The sequence below is a fragment of the Sphaerodactylus townsendi genome, linkage group LG02 (genome assembly GCF_021028975.2).
Source record: "Sphaerodactylus townsendi isolate TG3544 linkage group LG02, MPM_Stown_v2.3, whole genome shotgun sequence".
NCBI classification, from domain to species: Eukaryota; Metazoa; Chordata; class Lepidosauria; order Squamata; family Sphaerodactylidae; genus Sphaerodactylus; species Sphaerodactylus townsendi.
The window spans coordinates 34,704,595-34,727,137 of record NC_059426.1 but is presented as its reverse complement, the minus strand read 5'-3'; the positions used below and the strand labels follow the sequence as shown (position 1 = coordinate 34,727,137).

Genomic DNA, 22,543 nt, shown 5'->3' with positions numbered 1-22,543 from the left:
TGTTCTCAACCCTCTCATTGGCAGAATTGCAGGAGACAGCCTTTCATCTTTCCCCACTCCCAAAGTCTGGTGCCTTCAATTATCTGAGGTGCATAGGTGCAAACCTGTGCAGCTGCTATTTGGGTGAAAGCATGTTTCTGGCTTCTACAAGGCAAAATTAAAAATGAAAACTAAACCTGAAAATATTCATTCACAGTTATGTTGTGTCAATCAATCTGGGGGGAAAAAACATATACTAAATATTTTCAGGTAATCTTAGCAAATGAGCATTTATGGATTTCACAGTTATAGCTAAAGTTCTAAATCAAGTCTTTGAATATTGGTACTGAACCCTTTCCTTTTTAAGAAACAAGGACTCCAGGGCTCCAAACTGCAGAATAAAGCTACCAAAAAGAGTGAGCTGTGTCAATGCCCTCGCGCTTCCTTGCCTGCCACCCCTCCCTCCCTCCCCTTCCCCTCCCCTCTCTCCCTCCCCTTCCCTTGCATGCCACTCCTCCCTCTCTCACACTCCCTCCACTAGGGTGGGTGGGCCATGTCCAAATGCCAGGACCCCTCCCCCTCCCTTGCATGCCACTTCTCACTCCCTCCCTTCCCTCCCTTCCCTCCCCTCCCCTCCCCTCCACCCCTCCCTCCCCTTCCCTCCCTCCACTAGGGTTGTTGGGCTAAGTCCAGATGCCGGGCCCCTTCCTCCCCTCCCTTGCATGCCACCCCTCACTCCCTTTCACATAACCATTTACTTTTCTTTCCTTTTTACCTCTGTCAATGAGTGCATATGTACATGTGCCACCAAGTTGCAACCAACTTATAGCAATCCCAGGAAGGGGCTTTTAAGGCAACTGAGAAGCAGAGAAGGATTACTATTGGCATTTTTGCAGCGCCTTCCTTGGCAGTCTCCCATCAAAGTACTGAGCCTGCTTAGATTCTGAGACCCAACAAGATTGGACTTCCTTCATGAATATGTAATATTCTTCTCCATATCTTGACATTTCATACAACCAAGACACTCTTCATAGAAGGAACACATAGAAGGAAGGAACACAACAATGCACGTTAAAGAAAAGGTGAGGGGAAGAACGAAAGTTTCTGTGCTGGTGGGGAACACAATCTGAGGGGGCAAATTCCCCTCTGGATGCAGCACAGGCTTTTGCTGGCAAAAATGCCTTCTCCAGGGCGCTTACACCAGCAGAGGAGGAAATCTGGTTGTGCCTGGCTACTGTGGTGTCCTGCAACACCTGGCCACGGTGGTGCCCTGCAAAGCCTGGCGTTGTGCCAGTGCTTTCACACTGCCCCCAGCTATGCAGGCATTCTGGGGATATTCTGGGGTTGGGGCCAATGTTAGACAACCTGCTTTCAGTCCTCATACGCTATTGGAGCTGTTGGCGGAGATATGCTGCGATTTTCATGGTCTATCTCTATTGTCCGCTATGGGACAGTTAGAGGTCCCCCCCCCCCCCCGCATGCTGTAGGAAAGCCCTTTGGAATGGGCAGAGCAGCGTTCAAGTGGCTCCATCCCGTGCCAGGCTCAACTCTGGATTGTGCTGTAAATGTTGCAACGAAGTCCCTGTGAAATCGCCATCCTTCAAAGCAAGGACATAGGTAAGGGGGTTTCCTGGATTCAACACCCCCCCCATTACATATCCAAAGCTCCACCCCCTGTTTGTGATTTTTTTGTATTTTGTAGTGTTTTTTCAGTTTTTGGCCTGCAGGGGGCACAGGTTTTAGGCTAGCAGCACCAACATTTCAAGGATTTGTTGGGAGACTCTCCTGATGATACCACCCAGTTTTGGTGAAGTTTGGTTCAGAGGGTCCAAAGTTATGGACTCCCAAAGTGGGTGCCCCATCCCCCATTGTTTCCAATGGGAGCTAATAGGAGATGGGGGCTACACATTTGAGGGTCCATAACTTTGGACCTCCTGAATCAAATTTCACCAAACCTGGGTGGTATCATCAGGAGGGTCTCCTAAAGATACCCTGAAAGTTTGGTGCTGCTAGCTTAACAATTGCACCCCTGACAGCAGGCACCCCCCAAATTTCCCCAGATTTTCCTTTTAAATCCATTCCTTTGGCATGGATTTAAAGGGAGAATCTGAGGTCCCCAGTTTAAACATTGAAAGTGATGCTGTTTCAGGGTGGGGGATAATCCACCCCAAAATAGCATCACTTTCAGTATTGTTTTAACTGGGTATCCCAGATTCTCCCTTTAAGGAGCCCCTCGGGGATAGGGCAGTATAAAAATCTAATAAATAAATAAAAATAAATAAATAAAAAGGTGGATTTAAAAGGAGAATCTGGGCTCCCTATTTTAAACACCAATGAAAGTGATGCTGTTTGGGGTGAATTCCAGCATCACAGCAGCCGCCCATGGAGGGGGCACACGCGCAAAACTCAGATTTTGCACTGGGCTCCATTTTCCCTAGCTAAACCTCTGCCTGGAGGGAAGGGCAGAAGAGACTGCCGGCTGGGAGCCCAGCCGGGGGGGGGGAGGAGGGGCAGGGGAGTCTGCCATCCCTGGCCTCTGAGAGCTGCTAGCACTGAGGCCAGAGGCAGGGCTAGGGGAGGGATGGCCATGCCCCCTGAACCGACCCCATAAAAATCTATACCTATGAAACTGCTCCAAAGACTAGAAGGGTAGTAAGTTCTAAGCAGTCTTTCTCGTCTCATAATTTCCCATCTATACAGTAGGGTGAGATTTCGGAGACACCTTTAGTCTGTTACTCAGCTGACACCACATCTTAGGTTGTGGGCAAACAGCTTGTTCTGGTACATTCCAATCGTGATGCTTAGCACAATTCCACTTGCCAAGCTGAATACTTTATTGGGTGTGATCTAATTATTTTTTTCTGTGTTACTGGACTTCCCTTCCTTTTGTTATTCCTTGCAATCTAATCCAGTCTGCATTCATGACAAATCTAAATGGATTCATTATAGAATTTTTTCACACTGTAAAACAACAGTAAAGTAGCAACTGAAATCTGCTCCAACAATTACATATAAAGGCCAGTTTCATCTGAAGACAATAGAAATGATCTCACTGTGATCAGCATAGTCAAATATTACCTTTGGTTACATTTTCCCCATCGCACACATCCTCCATCATGTGAGCTCTCGCCACTCCCCACCTCTGCCTACAGTGGCTCCTTGTTGTGTCAGCTGACATTTCCCAAATAAGGTTGCTATTTTGCTCACCCCCACAAACATTCCAAATGGCAGCAGAATAGAAACAGTCAAATGCACTTACACAATCAAACGAGGTCCCTGAATAAGGACACAGTAAGCACATTTTTCAGTTTCAGTTTCTGTGGATTGGTGGCCTTGCTGCTAACTGATGTCAGAAGTCTCATGCCCAGTGAGATGAGTCCATGCTACAAACTCCATCCCATGCAATGTGATGCTACAGATGGGCTATGCTGATATGGAAGAAGAAGAAGAGTTTGGATTTATATCCCCCCTTTCTCTCCTGTAGGAGACTCAAAGGGGCTTACAATCTCCTTGCCCTTCCCCCCTCACAACAAACACCCTGGGAGGTAGGTGGGGCTGAGAGAGCTCCGAGAGGCTGTGACTAGCCCAAGGTCACCCAGCTGGCGTGTGTGGGAGTGCACAGGCTAATCTGAATTCCCCAGATAAGCCTCCACAGCTCAGGCAGCAGAGCTGGGAATCAAACCCAGTTCCTCCAGATTAGATACACGAGCTCTTAACCTCCTACGCCACTGCTGCTCCTGGGTTCCCAATATGGTCCTACAATGGTTATCCTCATCTCTCCAAAGCCAAGGGCAGCAAGTAGCTATCAGGAAGGGGATATCCCAACAGTTTCCCCTTTTTTGTGGGGTACGGCAAGGGACAATCCTCTCTTTGAAATTATTTAACATCTACATGTGACCACTGTCCCAGTGGGTCCAGTCAACCTTTGACCCTGTTATCCTGGCCAGGTGCCTGGAGGTTGTAGCAGGATGGCTGAAAAAGAGCAGACTGAAACTAAATCTATCAAAGATGGAGGTCCTGTGGCTGGTATGGGGCCGGGTGGGTGCTAAAGGGGAACTTCCAGCTGCCAGAATTAGATGGAGTGGGATTAGTGCCTGCCTTCTCTGTGAAAAGCCTAGACGTGCTCTTGTGTTCTTCTCATTCTGTGGAAGCCAAGGTTGCCCACACAGCAAAGGTGGTCTTCTTTCACCTCCGCAAGGATTGGCAGTTGGCCACCTACCTATCCCACTCAGATTTAGCTACAGTGATCGACGTGACCGACACCTCCAGGCTAGACTACTGTAACTTGCTCTATGTTGACCTGCCCTTGAGACTGCTCTAGAAACTGCAACTGGTCCAGAATGCAGCACCTAATAAGAACATATTTGACCCGTGCTTTGCCAGCTGCACTGGTTACCAATTGAATTCCAGATAGTGTTCAAGGTTTTGGTGTTTACCTTTAAGGCCGTGGTGGCGAACCTTTGGCAGTCCAGATGTTATGGACTAGAATTCCCATCAGCCCCTGCCAGTATGGCCAATTGGCCATGCTGGCAGGGGCTGATGGGAATTCTAGTCCATAACATCTGGACTGCCAAAGGTTCGCCACCACTGCTTTAAGGCCTTGAGTGGTCTGGAATTGTGGATATCTACTGGACTGCATCTTTCCATATCACTCCCAGAGGGCAATGCATTCCTCTGGAAGTGACCTCTTGGTGGTTCCCAGCCCCAAGAATATATGTCTACAGCCTTGACTAGGGCCAGAGCATTTTCCACTCTGGCCCCGGCCTGGTAGAGCTATCTGTCAGCTGAGACCAGTGCCCTGTAGGACTTAGTGCAGTTCTACAGCGTCTGCAAGACCCCTCTTCCCTCTGACATAATTTAAAAATGAATTTGGGATGGGGGGTATTGATTGACAGATGGCAGGTGTCATCTTCCCCAATTGGCAATATGAATTGAATTTAGTAAATATTTGGCTCCATATGACTTGTATTTGAATTTTAGTTGGCTTTTATTGAACTTTATTCTTATATGAATTATAAACAAATGTATTTGAATGTTGGTAGCCACCCTGAGCCTGAAAAAGGTGCAAATAAAATAAATAAAAATAAATAAAATAAAGGAGCCACAGTGTGGGCTCCTCTTATGCAAACTCATACTTTTTTTTTTACTTTGCAGACAGCATAGGAAGAAACCACATTGCAATGTCTGCCAAGCCATTAAAAAGGTAATGTTAAAAGGAGTCTTTATCAGATTATCCATTCACAACCTTAGAGCTGTCAAGTGAAGCATTTTCTACTTTTCTTCCTGTTTCTTGATCCAACCTGCAGAACTTTGACCGGGGTCTTCCCACGTGCACGCACCTGAAAGCTAATGAAGATGATACTTCAGTTATGGTGGCAATTCATGCCAATTCATCTTGCAAACTGCTGCCTTGCCAAGATTAAGAAGAAATGATAGAGACTAAAAGGCTATTTTACAACCTCTGCTTTTCTCTGGCTAACTCCATCATTTGCACTGCCTTTACAAGGGATGCCATTTCAGACAAATCTCTGCATCCAAGATACATCTGATTTATCTATTCATCCATATTTTGAAGAGGGGCAAAAGATTTTCCTGGGCTATCTGCATATGTCCCCCAAAGAACACAACAAAGTGTGTGGGATGCATCTGATGTCTGATGAAGGGAGCTTTGACTGGTTGTTGTGGGTTTGCTGGGCTGCGTGGCTGTGGTCTAGTAGATCTTGTTCCTACAACAACAAGATCTACCAGACCATGGCCACACAGCCCGAAAAACCCACAACAACCACTTGAATCCGGCCGTGAAAGCCTACAGAGCTTTGACTCTCAAAAGCTTATACCTTGAAACTCTTTTTTGCAGTGGTGGGATCCAAAAATTTAAAAAACAGGTTCCAATGGTGGTGGGATTCAAACAGTGGCGCCACCGCACACACACACCTCCAGTCCCTATTGGGCAGGGAGGTTGCTTTAGTAACCCCTTCTTCTGGCACCTTGCTAGAAAAAAAATAGTAACCACTTCTAGAGAAGTGGTGAGAACTGGTTGGATCCCACCTCTGCTTTTTTGGCCTCTAAGGTGCTAACTGTTCTACTGAGGAGGACTAACATGGCTACCCTCTGAAACGATCGTAATAACTACATCCCAAGTTTGACATAACAAGACAAAGTATTGAACATTAAATTGTCCAGAGGCAGTCCTTACAGCCTGAGAAATCTGTTCCATCTTCCTCTTTTATTCCTCCTTCCTGCCCAGTGTTTTAATTTCTAAATCCCTTTAATGGTATCTTTGGTTTTAGCTGTTCTAACAATGTGCTTATACAGATTTTAATGGTTCCTGATGTCCTTTTATTAATTTGCTAGCAGCCATGGTGGCCCTTTTGAGGGCAGCTAGGTGCAGGATAAATTTTGCAAATAAAATAAATGCACTTCTGTGACAATAAAAGTGTTTCATGGTATTCAGACTTTGAATTCAAGGTGTCAGAAAATCAACATGAACAGGGAAACATATATTATTAATCACTAATGTGGTAGATATTAGGTAGCAATTTTCTTCTCTTTGTTAAGTATTACCCAGTGAAATCCCATTACTTCTGCTGATTTTCTAAGAACGTTATTAAACACTGTATTTCAGTATTTCCATGGATATGTTTTCCTTTTCAACATCCAAAAATCTGATGCTTTTTTGTTTACATTGGTGTATTTTGGAGACCCTGTTTCATAATGTACGAGGGACAGTGTTCTAAAAGGACAAAAATGTTGGTACATTCTGCCAAAAACATGCAGATTATTTCCAAAAAGTATGCAGTACATTTTCCAAATTGTGAATAAATACACTGGTTAAGTTACCAAAAAAGTCTAATTCAAATTAATATCCATTAAACGAGTACCAAAAAAAAAAAATCTCATTCAAATTAGTATCCAAACACAACGTCTAAGTAAAACAATCCAGTTCTCTGCCAAAGCAAGGGAGAACCATATTTTCAAAACTTTTTCAAAAGCATGGCTAGCAAAACCACAATATCCATGATGGCGATGTGATAAGTCTTCTAGGAAGTTACTTAGAGCGAGCCATGCCAATTGTATAACTAAACACTGACTAAGTGGTGATGAGGCACCAATGTTGTTCCTGATAGCAGAAAGAGGTAAATAGCTTTTGTAACAATAAATATTATAGAGGCAGGCACTTAGCTGTTCTTTTGCTTTCTCATTCTTCTGGCTCATCAGACATCTAAATGAAAAACAAAGCTCGTTAGTTTCAAGCATCATAACCATAACAACTCCATTTAAGTTACATATAAAATGCTGTGATCTTGAGAGTAGAATCTGGCACTATGTTTTTAAATTAACCAGTGGACTGCAACTGATGGCAAAAGGTCTATATGTTCACCAATGCTGGTATACATACATGCCCTATTATGTATAACCATACCTACCTATGGGCAGGAAGCAACTGGTCAGTGCTGAAGACTCTACAGGTCTTCTTTGAAAGAGAACATTGGAAATGAGCAGGGATATCCTTGCTTTCCCAGCCTCTCCACACAGTTCTCCTTTTGGTGTAGATTGCTTACATCAACTTTCACTGTTGGTGACAATGAGGCCATCGACAGCTTTGAAGTTCCCCTAGAACAGGGGTAGGGAACCTGCGGCTCTCCAGATGTTCAGGAACTACAATTCCCATCAGCCCCTACCAGCATGGCCAATTGGCCATGCTGACAGAGGCTGATGGGAATTGTAGTTCCTGAACATCTGGAGAGCCGCAGGTTCCCTACCCCTGCCCTAGAATCTCCCAATTTGACTAAACTAGCACAATACTTTGGGGAAACCTGATTATGGGTCTTTCCCACCTGTGTCTACATCAGTGGAATCTACCAGCATGGGGTTCTGGTTAGTCCGTCACAGGAAGATCTTAGCATCCCAAGTTCCAATTTTCACTCTGCCCTGAAACTCAACTGGGGATGAATGTGGGCTCATTTTCCTCCATGAGGTTTTCTCAACCTAACCTACCTATGTTGTGAAGATTTAGTAGGGAACAATTTAGGCAGCTTTAGGTCCCCTTTTGCAGGAAAAGTGGGGCATGATGACCTAAAATACCCCATCCTGCTGAAACCGTTATGGTTTATTTATTGCCAGCCTGGGATTTTGTATTTCTGAGTGATTTGAGAAGCCTGATGAAAGGCAGTTCAAAGGCAGTGGCAAGAGTCATAACTCAGTCTCTTACCTTCTGTGTTAGAACATCTCTGATGAAACTGTTTATCCTAAAGAAATAATGTTGGCCCTCCTTTTAGAGAGCATAGTTCCATACACAAGATCACCTTGCAAATACTGTTTGTGATCTTGTCAGTGTTCTAGAATCTGATTTGAGCTGAATTACTGGAAAATATACAGCAATAGGCCAATTCACATTTTGCTTTCTAAACTACAACACAAAATGTACCAGAGGTTAAACAGTAACAGTGGGGCTTCTTTAAGCTTTTATGGGTCACGTGCAATAAATTTGGAAGTGTCCCCCACACACCTGGGATGTGCTTTCAAGGCAGACATGAGCTGCAGCGTTCTTTTTTAAAAATATGTAAATTAAGCCACTGCTTTTTAATTTATTTTCTGCAATAACCAAGCAAGGTCTCTGTATACGTTTGTGAGAAAAGAATTTGAATTTGGCTTACGTTTGGACTTCTATTGATTAACTTTGCAAGAAATACCACAGCAGCTCCTGTCATGATCCAAAGCAAGCCAGAGACTTCTGGTTCTCAGCAAGTCAGCCTCTCAGAAATAGCAGTTATTGATGGAATTTAAGAATCTGTTTCAATAGACAGTAAGCGGGCAGGTTGGTGGCTTTTCAATTTGCTGGGCTATCCGTTACATATTTCACTGTCATCTTTCAATGCTCCTTAAAAACAACAACAATCAAAGCTCAGACAACACACCAGGAAACCATTAAACCTAGCTGCATTTCCTTGTAAATATTTGAAAACAAGATTGCGGAGAAACTAATGCTGCATATGTATGCTGCAAATAGGTGTGCCTGCTTGCATAACCTACCTTTGGAAAGCTTATGTGAATTCCTGCAGCACGTATGAACAGACCAAATGGCCCGTGGGCCATAGGAATGCCAACGTGAGACTACTGCTGGAATCTTACTTCAAGTCAGAACTGAAAATACAGGCAAGCTTGAAGCTTGAACAAAAGGAACCGGGGGGAGTGGGGGGAGCTTTAATAATAGGACAGAGCATTTTTAAAAAATCATCTCTAGGTCATCCCATTTTTATCAGGATTGTAAAAAATGAGATTCAGCCTTCCCCTTGAACTGCAAGTTAAGGTTAAGTATGTGTGGCTTGCTTGCTTGCACTAACATAAATGCTTCCTGGTATATCCAATATAAAAAAAGATACACACACACCCCTCTTCTTCACCTTCTGTAATAGAAAGCAAGACTCTTTTGTAACAGACACCAATCCAGCATCTTCCCTATGCAAATGACCACAGCTTTGGGTGGAGGGGAGGAGAAACTCTTACAGATAGGTACTGAGGACTGCAAATAGTTTTCCTGTCAGCAGGGCAACGGTGACTCATGCTGTCAGACAAGTGAAAAGAAAGCCCGCAGTCAGCAGCTATACAGCAGCAAATCATTAATTAATTACATTTTAATGAACCTTAAGCAGCTACTGCGGGAGCCTTCAGAAGTTTATCAAAAATGAAGAATTGCCTTGTGTAAATCTTAAGTTGACTGGGGGAAAAGAGCCGAGAGGGCCTGGGGGTAACACTCTGTCCTGTGTAATTTCCATACATTCACTAAAACTTTATAGCTTTTGCTATGTTATTATATTAGCGTTTTCATTCCAAAGCCCATTAATGTCAGGTTCCGACTCTAACACCTGTTTGAATTCTTCTCAGAAAGCCAGGCTTCTCAGGAATTCTTTAATAAAAAAAAAGCAGTGAGAAGCGTTAATTCTGAAGTAATGGGAAGAAGTTACAGTGATATTCCTTCATTAAATCTCAATAAAGAGATCGTCGAATGGGATATTTCAATGCAGTGACCATTAGTCATAAAAATACTTGGCAGGATGTACTATGAAAAGCCAAATATGCTTATTTTGCTAATCTCTCAAATCTCTTTCTCCTTTGAGGCAGAACTGAAGAGGAGAATCCCAGCTATTCCATTTTCTTTAAATTCTCCGTAGTTATTCATAAAGTGAGGACAAGAACACTCCAAAAGACATGCACTCACACAAAACCAGTGTTATTCTTCACAGAAAGTCAAATTTTGATAATATCTAAAAACTGAGAGCACAATTTTAAATACATGTCTATGCCAACTTTCTGCCCCAAGAAAGACAGCCAGTGTGGCATAATGGTCAGGAGTGGCAGACTCTAATCTGGAGAACTGGGCTTGATTTGATTCTCCGCTCCTACACATGAAGCCTGTGTGGGTGAACTTGGGCTAGTCACAGTTTTCTCAGAACTTTCTCCACCCACCTGGAGACAGGCAATGGCAAAACACATCCAAATGTCTCTTGCCTTGAAAACTCTACAAGTGGGTTGCCACAAGTCAGCTTTGGACTGACAGCACACACATACACACACAAGATTCCTCATGGGGAATGTCTGCAGGGAATGTGAAGCCGACTGGAATTTCCCATAATGCTAGTCATACCTCCCCCACTGCTCAGTCAACCAATCAGAGCTCATAATAGCCCTATACATATATTACAGTGCATACATATACATTTTGCATTCACTTGCATTCACCAGTACGCAAGGAAAAGTTAATGTGGCCACTGTTTTTTGAGCAGTTCTACTTTACATTTAACATTAGTGATAAAAGCATTTCACTACATATTTTAATGACTGTAGTTTGTGAACCAGTTTAGGAAATATTTTGACTCAAAGGCATTTTATAGCGTAACATACATTTTAGAAAACACAAGACAACATAAACAGAATTCAACCATGACAATTTAAACTGATGCACAAAAGGAGTTGTTAACTCAGAATTTTTTTATTTGAGGTATGCTTGTTCTTTTCATATTCCATGATAGTAGCATAGCCATATACAACAAATTTTACAATAGAGAAAACTTTTCATAAAAATATCTGCCTTGAACCACAATTTTAATTTTTTTTAATTCTTCAATGATTACTACTGAAACTAGTTATTCTATATGAAAACTTAATTTCCCTGTGGTAGCAAGTATTTATGAAAAGGAATATTCAGTAGGGACAGTTAGTTACAATACTGAGCACTGTGTAGTTTTTTTTAATATTACAGTGCTAACACCCAAGAAAATGAGATGCATGGATTACAATTGAAACTGTAACAATGAGGACAAAAAAGCATTTTCAGATCTCCAGGTTAATTGTACAGCAGCTTCCTACACACATATGATCAACCATATAATGATCCCATCAAAATAAAAAAAAATTCTAAGCAGAAATGTCTCATTTACATTAATAATGTTCACAAATTATATGAATTCATTTTGCAAGTGATGGATAATTTGAGCTTTCATCATCTAAAGCTTGTCATTTTTTCCAAGAGAAATGGATTGTTTCATTTTTTAAAAAATGAGTGCAATAATATCACATTTAGTTTCAGCAGATGCAAAATAATGCACAACAAAAATGATTTTGGAATTTGCTGAATAAATAAGCAAAACAGTACCAGAGGAATCCAAAGAAACATGTCCTATACAGGTCTTTCCCTCCTTGCGAGAGGTCAAAATCTGGTCAAAGCCAACACATTTTTTCAATTTAAGCAAATAAAATCAATATGGCCAGGAAAGCAAAGTGCACTGAAATTTTAATTTAGTTGGGCTTGTACAAAAAAAAAAAAAAATCTGTCCCAAGACAAGTACTATTAGTTGACGAAAAGTATGGCATCCCTCACCTAATACAGTAAACAAACAGAAATAATCCCCTCAGCTCTTCATCATTTCACTAGACAGCCTCAAAAAAAAAAAGATACTTCTTCAAGAAATTGTAGCAGAAAGGATCAGATGCTACTTTGTTAATGGAACTTAAAGAACAGATTGTCGGGCATACCAAGAATGTTCAGATGCATTTCTGCATTCACATCTGTGAGAGTTGTGGATTGTCACAGTTCATTTATTCGTTTTGTAAAAAGATCCACAATTTGCTAACAAGCAACTAGAAAAGTCCATGCATTGATTGGGGTGGTTATCCCATTTCACCATTTTCTTTGAAAAGACAGAAAGAGAGAGAGAGGCAAAGTTGTATCCTTCTCCTATAGTAAAGCTGGTGGAGACAATGAGGAGGAGGGAAAACATGACACGAAAATAAATAATAAAATATAAAATACTTCATACAAAGTACTGCAAATGTGCCATCCGTGTACAATTATTTCTAAAAGCAAACTTTATAAAGCAGAATCAGCAATAAAACTATCTGATTACAGAACACGTGCGCCTTGACTCCGTGGCTGCAATCCTGTGCACATCTGCACATCTTTAAGTCAATTTCAGTGGAATTTAAATGCGCGGAACAGTGTGCAGGATTGGAGCTCATATTTTCAAGTCCTTTGGGAAGTGCCTTTTTTTGGTTTCTGTTAAAACCTTGCACAGACTCTTTACAAATGCCGTTTGTTCCTTTTTTTTTCCAGTACAAAGGGAGTCAGAAACATGTATAGCTTTGCAGTGCATGATGCATTTTACATCACTGAAGACGAAAATAATCCTTAAGTACTATCATTTGTTTTCACTTTAAGAGCCAAGTAGTACTGTGTGTCAGTTAACAGGCTAGAGGAATAGAATGTAGCCAGATTGCCAATGCAAAGAACGCTTGAGAAAATTGACAATTGTCCAAAATTGGACAATTGTCCAGAATCAGGGTTCATCAGAATAAAGCTGCAATTACCATAGCTTGCCAAAAAAGTGGGACTTTGATAAAGATCTGCACAGTGCATAATTTCCTTTAAGTTCCTTTAAGCAAACTCGTGTTATAAGAGTACAATTAAAACTCCATCAGTATACCCAAGTCCCTCCATGCATTATCTACCCTGCCACACTTTGCTAATGCGTCTTATCGTTTCGGTGGTTAATACTGTTCAGTGTAGAGACAGTCTTTTTGAGGTAGACTGTTCAAGTTCAAGGACGAGTCTTTCTTACGAAATGCATGACATTCAAAAAAAGACAACAAATAAATACTACATGTACAATATGTAGCAATGAGGTAGAAATGGTTTTAAAGAACAATGTCTGAATTCACACGCAATGCAGGAGCAGGAAGAAATCTCTCTCTCTATTTATATATATAATTATAAAAAAAGAAGCCAAAACATCTCTAATGACTGCATATAAACCACAAGAATGGAAAAGGGAAAAAAAGGTAGACACACACACACACGCAAAGTTTAGGTGTGAAAATAAACTTTTGCTTCTTTGTATATTGTAAGACAAGGAGGAGAAATAACTGCGTTCCCAACCTTGGTGTAGAACAGAACCATTTTATAAATATTTAACATTCTATAGGACTGATTCATATATTCTCACACAACTCTGTAGCAAGGCTGACCCACACTGCCGACATTCTACATATCACCCAGACAGGGAGGTGAAATTTTCCTGCTTTCAGTCTAATTGTCTTTGACAATTGCAGAGCATAGTGCTACACTTCTCGCGTTGTATTTAAAAACAGGGGAAAGAGTAGAGACTTGTTCATTAAAGATGCAGTATCCCTGGTTCACAAAAATGTATCTGGCAGGTTCAAAATCGAATGTCATCCAGAGGTCTTTGCAGAGCGGGAAGATTCAGTTCATGTATCGACTAGTCCCCAGTACAGCTGTTTCTTAGAATCTAGGAATATTACTAGCTCCTTGTATACTAACGTGTTTCATATATAAATCTGCAAATGATTAAGTAACAGGAAAGCTTTCATCTTTCCAAGCAAAGAGAAAGAAAAAAAGGGGGGGGGGATGGGAGATTTCAGGTTTGGTATATATGCACAGATAAATACAGTACATGCATGCGTATGAGATGACAGGGAGTTAGTGGTGCAAGATAACACATGTTGATATTCAAGTTTGGTATACGCGCCAGGAGTTTTGTCTGTATGTCTCCCATTGAAAAAAAGAAGGGATTTGCACAAGAGAAGTCCTGGACAACGTCTGTTTGCTTTAATGGAACTTGTGCAGGAGATGTTCCCAAGAGGCTGTGCCATGGCTAGGGAAGAAAACCAGTGTATGCATATCTATGTATGAAAACTTCAGAGATTAACATAGTTAATTCTCAATTACGTATGTCAGAATTTCTACTGAAATTGGTATCCTTACAGTAGAATAAAATTAGTATAATAAAATTTGAATTTGATCTCACTTTTTGGGGGAACTCACACTGAGTTTCAGCCAAATCCTGGGGGGGGGGGGATGGCCCAATACAGGTGGCATGAGGTCGCGTCGGTGCATTTGCCCCCTTTGCCAATGTAAGGGCACTCCCACCGGCAGGGAGGACAAAGGTGGCGGCGGTAGTGGCGAAACCTGGAAGTGAGTGCTGCTGTGGAGCTATGCTGGCATCCAACTGGTATGGGAGGGGGCAGGCCAGGGCACTTCTGGGGGTGTAGCAGACTGAAGTCAACTTCCACTCGGGCTTTCATGCCAGGATCGCTGCAGCCAGGACTTTGGACTTATGCCATCCAAAAGGCATTAAGTCCATTTCGCCTTATGGAAGGCAGCTGGAATTTTTTGTTTGTTTCTGTCTCTCACAACACCTGAAAGCCCTCTGGAGGCAGCAACACAGAGGCAGCACTTTTCCCGGCCACCTCAGGTTTTGCATTAGCTTGCCCGGATATAGTCTTCATTGATGGGATGAAATACGTAAGATGGGACTGACAACTGCTTATCTGTTCAAAGTTCTACACATTTTCAGGCAGTCGAAACCTTTGTTTGCAGCTTTTGATATGTAAACACATTACCACCTACTAACATCTGTTGGAATTAATTGGGGTTTTTACACTAGATTATCTCCTTTTGAAAATTGCCTAGCAAAGTATTATGCCAACCCATATAAAATGACCTTGTACTATTTTACAGAGCATAGCCCCTGGACAGATGAGCTAGCTTTCCCAGATGGTGCCTTTTCTATGTGTTTTACTGGGAGGTTTTATTTTCTCCGTGATGGGTTTGAAATGCACAAGAAAAACCATTTTACCCATCTATCTGCATTTGAATAGAATACAAATGGACTAATAGAGAAATATTTTGTGCAAAAGTAAATAGCCTTAAACTGCCTTCACATTCCATCAATCAGCTCAGTCAGCAAACTTTGCACTGCTCTCTCTAGCAGTCTAAATATTTGGGAAGAGAAACATGCCAGAACTGTATTTTCTGCCACAAACCTACATAAAAGCTGCATTTTGAATTGGCATTGATAATTTGGCTGGCAGACAAACAGCCTCTTTGCTTTCGACATTGTCAACACGGTTACTGCTATTGCAAAAAAGGACCCACCCACCCCCGATCTAACAAAAAAAAAAAGCTGTTTTCATTAGAGTCACAATCTGCACAGGCACAAACACTATTTTGATATATTGTCGAAGGCTTTCACAGCTGGATTCAACTGGTTCTGGTGGGGTTTCTGGGATGTGTGGCCGTGGTCTGGTGGATCCACCAGACCGCGGCTACACAGCCCAGAAAACCCACCAGAACCACTATTTTGATAGGCCAGCACAGCCAGCTGTATATACTAACCTATCCAAAGAAATCTAACACTATGAAGTAGGACTTTTATGCCGTTAATTGATTAATAGCTGCACAGAAGAGAGAAATTTGACTGACAAAGCTTCTGTCATCATAGAGCCATAATAGAGGCTGGAGATTAAACTATTGATATTTCTCCTCCTAATAAAGATACAGGTTCTTTACACCCTTATGCAATCCTAGCTGTGTTTTCATTTACACACTGCTGCAAATCCCACAGTTTTGAGAGAGAGAGATAGCACACACCTTCCAATAGGAGTCATTTTAAATGCACAAAAATGTTACAGGGTTAACCATATTGATCTGCTCCACACACACAAAAAAAAGCAGTCATCTTAGTCATGGCACACCCAAATGCCCTGGAAACTTAAGACTTGGGATCTGGTTTCTTTTGTATGGAGATATACAGGATAGCAGTCTACACGGAGAAGAATATAGCAGCATTTTAAAAAGAAAAAGAGAATGGCCGTGTCCACATAGCTTGCTCTCTGCCTGTAAAAAGATAATGGGGTAAACAAAACTATTCCCAATGACTGGCAAAGCATTCTGGCCCATCTAGCTTCCACTTGAGATGAAAATCCCTGGAGCTTTTAGCAATGGATAAACAACACAAAATCCAATATTTTGAGGGGTAGGAGAATCAACTCTTGGAATTTTTTTTTACTCTTCATCATCTTGTTCTTTCATATTTAAAGTCATCAGTCCCTTGTCTAAGATTCATAATGAGGAGGTAGAAGTCAAAACGAGCACTGTAAATTTCATTCTCTTCTAATTAAAAGATGAGCAGTGAGACTGGAAAACATTACATTGGTTTGGTGTCCCCCTTACTTAAAATCAGTTAACAACATGAATTCAAAGGCATTTATAGATTTTGTGATTTAACCAAGTTAGTTTTCCAAAATGGGCTTGACCCTTTTAAATGAGCACAGCTTGATGGCAAACAGACAATGCAATAGATTGGTCAGCAATCTATATCAGTGAATCCATCAGCAAGGAAATCAATACCAATCAATAGCAAAGGGCCCGTTTGGGTTTCCAAACCAGAGAGGAAGATTCAATGGTAGATGTTTAAGAGGACAGAAGGGGGAAGGCGAGACATTCACGAACTGAAAAAGAAAACTATTTAATAAGGTTACCTTTAGTATATCCTCAGTGAAAGGCACTGTTTTTTATAAAATAGACCAGTTGCTTAAAAAAAAAAGCTTTAATCGAAGAAAAATTGCTAGGATGTAAATTTTGGTTCATTTGCTTGTTCAAAGTTTTAAAAATTAAAAAAAGACATGAAATGCCAGCAGTTGATCCCACTGTTAACTTTCTAAATACCTAAATGCTCCCACTGAATGTGCGATCCTCAGTACAGTTACACCCTTCTGAGCCTGTTGACTTCAATGCACGTAAAAGGGCGTCACTCAGCCAAGGATAGCCCTGTAAATGTCATGTATGGCAACTGGACAATTGCTTTAAAAGACACAAAATAGCCAGGTAACTGACTGGTACTTTTTTTTTTCCCCCTTCAGGCTTTCCCCCTGCTCCTAAGAGCATTTATTTCATGTATTTAAGAGGTACGTTGCTTAAAAGAAAGATTAAACGCCAGTGCTTTTGCAAGTGTTCTGCCACTCTCTCTTTAAAGTAAACAAAAAAAAACTGCATTCCCACCACAAAAGAAAAGACTGTTCTGCTCCTGTGGCCACAGAGGCTCAGAAAGCTACAGTGTACACTGCTCAGAGCCATTACCAGCATCAGTCAGCTGTCATGAAAAGAATTGCTCATAAAAGCATTAAAGAATGAAAAGAGAGACAATGTGAAGCAGGGGCACAAGCTGAACAAAATGCCACGTATGCCAGCCAGCTAGCCCGCCTTTTGAGAAGCAGAGATTCTGCAACCATTTTGTCCTTGCTGAATGAAGGATAGAAGAGGCAGGAAAAGGTATAGAGACACCTGAGGAAAGAATCTCTTCCCCTGGTTCTTTCAAAGGATGGCATTCCGGACGGAATCTGACTTGCCCAGCTTCCGGGGGGGGGGGGGGGGGGGGAGAGAGAAAGAGAGGGAGAATCACACATACACAACAACAAAAACTGAGGTAGAAATAAAACAATGGGCATGCTCCAGCCTGAAAGGGCATGAAATGAGTACACTTAAAACAAAACAAAAACAGGCAATGCACATTTCCTATTAAAAATCTGTGTGGGGCAAATGAGACATGGGGGAGAGGCAAATGCAGTCTGGGGGTTTAATTTTTTGCCTTGCTTCCCCGTAAATGGCTCTCCAACCCATAAACTCTCTCAAGTGACCTAGAATGATTCTGTTCTGTTGGCTCAATGAAATAATCGGAGCACCAACAACACTAACCACGACACAAAAGCAGTGGTAATCTTCAGGTAATTTGCCTCTCAGAGTCACCAGCTAGATGCCGTCTTCGACTGTCCCAGATGATTATATAATTTGACAGAGTGGCCTTTCTTGTTTTCCGCGCACTGTCTTGCAACTCATCACAAAATTGTCAAGGACTAAGGACTTTTACTGCCATGACAATTCCTCGTGCTCTGATTTGATCCCCAATATTGTGTTTTTTTAATAAAAAGAACCATTTTAAAACATTGATACCCCTTTGTTTCTTTGTTAAAAGGTTTAAAAGATTCAGTTATAATACACTTTTCAGCTTGTTCCTGGATACATTCAAAGTATTTCTCCTTGCCATTTTTTTCCCAACTGTTGAGGTAAACATACATATTTAATATAAAGTAACATTGAAGCCTAGCCTATTAACTCTCAGCAGTACATAGTGCCTTCAACACATTCCTTTGAGGTACTGTACAAATCACAATCACTTTCCTGAGTTTTTTTCTTTTTTTCTCCTTTTTTTTTGCAGACAGAACATTGAAAGAAATGAACTGCAGAAAATCAAGGTCCAGATTACTGCTACCCTGTTTTACCTGTTCTTAGTTTAATACCACAGAACAGACAGGATTGAGGAATACTGTTGCTCTTATAGACTAGCCGAGGGGAACGAAAAGAAAGAAAAGATCTGGTTCTCTGTCGCAACACAACCATTCATTTCTTTAGTCCCATAACATTTTGAAGTTAAAGCTCTTTATATTAGCACATGCCACCAATGTAATTGTGAGGCAAACAAAAATAACAATAATAATAATAAAGCACCACTTCAGGCACTTGACAACAACTAAATCTCAAGAACAGCAGAATGGAATCAACACGCAGGGTTCATGTCCTTCTTGGGGGGAAAAAATATCCACTTGGCTCCTCGCTCCACGGTAAGAGTGCGTCGTCTAGCTTGAACAGAATGGAGCATCAACAAATGCCTTCTGCTATCTGTGGCTGTTCAGAACAACAAGCTCATATTTGATGCCCGATTCCTTCAAGCCTGCACCTGGTTCTTTAGATACAAGGTGCTCATTGGTTTTTTTTCCCCTTCCCTTCCCCGCCCAGTACCCTTTTACAACTTTAAACACTACTGGAAAAGGGGATCCATGCCCTCTTATAGCATATTATATGCATGTGAGTGGATGTATGCGCGCACCAACATTCATTACATTGGGGTTTTGTTTTGTTTTTAAAAAAAGATGTCACTGACTGCAACCAAACATTTTGTTCCATTCAACATATGTGTCAAGCTCTTTTTGAGATATGCTAGGCTGTATCTTGCAGAAAGCGTTTTCAAAGTCTTGATACGTAACGGGCCTCAACTGGTTGGGCATAATGGCTGAAAGGTCTGTGGCTGGCATGGCGTGGAGCGGGCCCACTACCGCTTCCTGACACAAATGAGCAACATCCAGTCCCGAAAAGCTTTCCGTACGTTGGACAAGCAGTGCAACCTCCTTGTCGTTGAGACAGTAATTGTGCTGTGAGAGCAGTTGTACTATTATCTGGTGCCTCGCTGTGCTGTCAGGAAGTGGGATTAAAAGTCGTTTCATGAAGTACCTTCGAAGAGATTCATCTATTTCTTCCGGTTTACTGGTGGCACAAATTACTACTATTTGGTCCTCAGCAGAAGTTAGAACAGTGTCCAGCTGCATAAGGAACTCAGTTCTCATCCGACATACTGGACTGTGTTCTTCATTCACTTGGGATGAAAGGAGCACATCAATGTCACTAACAAAAATCACCGAGGGCTGGCGACACCTTGCCACAAGGAAGGAAGCATGGACAATCTTTTCCCCTTCCCCTAACCACTTTGTGACAAGGCCAGAGCCAGCAATTTTGAAAAACGTGGCCCCAAGCTGACTAGCTATACATCTGCCCATTAATGTTTTGCCTGTTCCCCGAGGTCCAAACAAAAGGATGCTCCGAGGTAGAGCAGTCAGCCCATTGAATGCATCTGACCTCAATACTGGCCACAAAACCTCCTCTTTAATGACAGCCTTTACCAGATCTAGGCCAGCAATATCATTCCAGTCCACAGGAGGTCCTTGGTTGATAATCTCGTTGGTTACAAGGTCAATGAGGTGTGTGTCAGTATTCTTCAGTTGCTCGTCCACAGAGTGGTTGGATGAGGTAGCTGAACGAAGTCCTGGGCCTTGCATTGAGTGAGGAAGGAGTTGCCTGTGTTCGTCGCCATGCTCGTTCATGACTGGAGAGCCGTACTTCCCAAACGGTTCACTCGCTCTCGACCCGAGCGAATTTTTAGCAGTACTGTAGGAAGGGGGGGTTAGAGCCCGACTGGACTGGCTGAATTTTCTTTGCTGTTCAGAAGACATGATCTGCTTGGTTGGCTTGAATGCTAAGGAGGATGTTTCAGCACTCCTGTCAAAACCATTCCCCCTATTGGCATTTGAAATGCTGTTGTCAGGCATCCTATACATGGGACTCTGGGTGGATCTCTGTTGGCCATAGCTGTAATTTCCATAAGTGGAGTCCATTTCTCCTTGCCCTGCCATATAGAAAGCTTTTCGTTTGAGGGAACTTGTGGAACTGTTTGTCAGGGCAGAGGGCGCAATGGGTGTTAAACCGTGACTCTGGTAGCTGTAACCTGGTACGGTGGTCGGGGGCAGAGGAGTTGGAGCAGGGATTCCTGAAGGCAGGTACGCTGAAGGAGGAGGTGCACCACCAGGGCTGTACCCAGGTCCAACAGCAGATTGAGGGGGGTAACTTGCAGATGGATAACTGTAACTGGGAAGGTTGGTTGTCCCGTTGTAGCCCGGCACCAAGGTCGGTGGGGGTGGAGGGGGCGGAGGCGGCTGTAACAGCCCAGAGCTATGCAAAGGGGACGGATGAGGCGAAGGAAGTGCAGGTGCTGGCTGGCCACTATAACTCGTATGCAAGTAAGATCCATTGTATCCTGTGGCATATTCCTGAGATGGGAGCCCTGAATGCAGACCAGGGACTGAATGACTTCCACACGTACTGCTGGAATAACTTGGTTCTGTCAGGTTACTGGCCACTCCAGGGGAGCTCCCTATGCTAGCTGAGACGTCTGTTGGTGGGAGGGCAGCACTAACGCCAGCTTTGCTGGCACTGATAACATCTGGGACACAGTTCATAGGATAAACGCTTTCAGAATTCAAAGAGGGCTGCCAGGGTTCGCTGTCGCTTTTTCGGCCGTTCACCAGCCCTGGTGGAGGCTCTGAATAGTTACTGAGGAGGGGCCGGTCTGCTGGCCCTTCCAAAATACCGGAATATTTTTCTGCATATTTTTTTAGCAGATTTGAAGCAGTCAGAGCAGAGATGTCATCGTTAGCCCAAGCGTACTGATAGGTACGCTGCAGATGTCCGCGGTAAGCTTCTACCTTGTGGGCAGGAGACCGGGTAGTGGAAGTGATGTCGAAGTGCTGTTCTGGCCACTGGGCATGCTCTGGCGTCCACTGCATCTTCAAGCCTGAGGATTGGGGGAGGAGAAAAAGAGATATCAAAATTAGCACTCATACGGGATAACGCACAGCGATCTCAGTAAATGCACCTGATTTGCTCATTACATCTCTGACAAATGCCGTGCTTAAAACAAGACGTTACTTAAAAGCTGCATGAATTTAGATGGCTTGTATATGTTAGCAATAACACATTTGTCTTCAATAAACCTAAACCTATATGTCTCTGTATCACATTTTACTAATTCAGAGGGAGGAAATGGGAGATGTAATTTACACTACATTTATGTATGTATTTATTTTTTACAAAAAAAGACAACCATGTACGTTTTTAAATTCTTGGAGCGATTTCAGTGCTTGGTAACACGCTTTAAATATCCTCGGCGTTCTGTCTTTTCGTATTGCAGTTTTAAATTTTAACAGATTTAACCAAAAAAGAAAAAAATCGAGACACAGCTGACAGATCACATCTAGGATACCTTTCTTATTTGGTACTGAATACCTAGTTAGCACAGTATAATGCACCCTGCACAGAACAATATGACACAGACATAGCAGGTCATTCCATAATCCAACTCTCATCTAAAGTGGTCCACGACAGTTTCAAATCTGCTTCGTGGAGTGCAGCAAAGCAATCTCCCAGGCAGCGCTCCGTTGCTTTCATCACACAAAGCTTACAACTCGGTATGAATTACAACTGCCTGCTCTCTGCCTCGCAGTTCCATTGCTGAGGCTCCGGGAGGGGAGGGGGAAGAGAAAGCGCCCAAGCATCGCTTGCCTGTCCGTCTTTTTTGCCGGCTCTTCTCTTTCCCCCCCTCCCTCTTTCACCTCCCCCACTCCGCCTCTAGGGCATGGGAGGGAACAGCCAGAAAAGAAAGAATTAAATGCAGTCTAGTTGCTAAAAAGTTCTGGGGGGGAGGGGGGGTGCTGACTGAAAAATGCCATCGGATCAGAGGAAGCAACCCAGGGCCACCACTCCTTTGGCACAATTAAATCAGGCCCAAGAAATGAAGAGATCTTGATTTGGTTGCATCTTTGGTAA

At 42.5% G+C, this 22,543-nt stretch overlaps 1 protein-coding gene across 1 annotated transcript in view; it reads right to left on the bottom strand.

Moving 5' to 3' along the window:
* Positions 1 to 10,950: 10,950 nt before the first annotated feature.
* Positions 10,951 to 22,543, bottom strand: part of FIGN (fidgetin, microtubule severing factor) — a 173,764-nt gene continuing 162,171 nt past the window's right edge. The window contains exon 3 of the mRNA XM_048484235.1: positions 10,951 to 21,512. Coding sequence (XP_048340192.1) covers positions 19,264 to 21,512 — 2,249 coding nt within the window. The 3' untranslated portion in view covers positions 10,951 to 19,263. The remainder of the gene's footprint in view (positions 21,513 to 22,543) is intronic.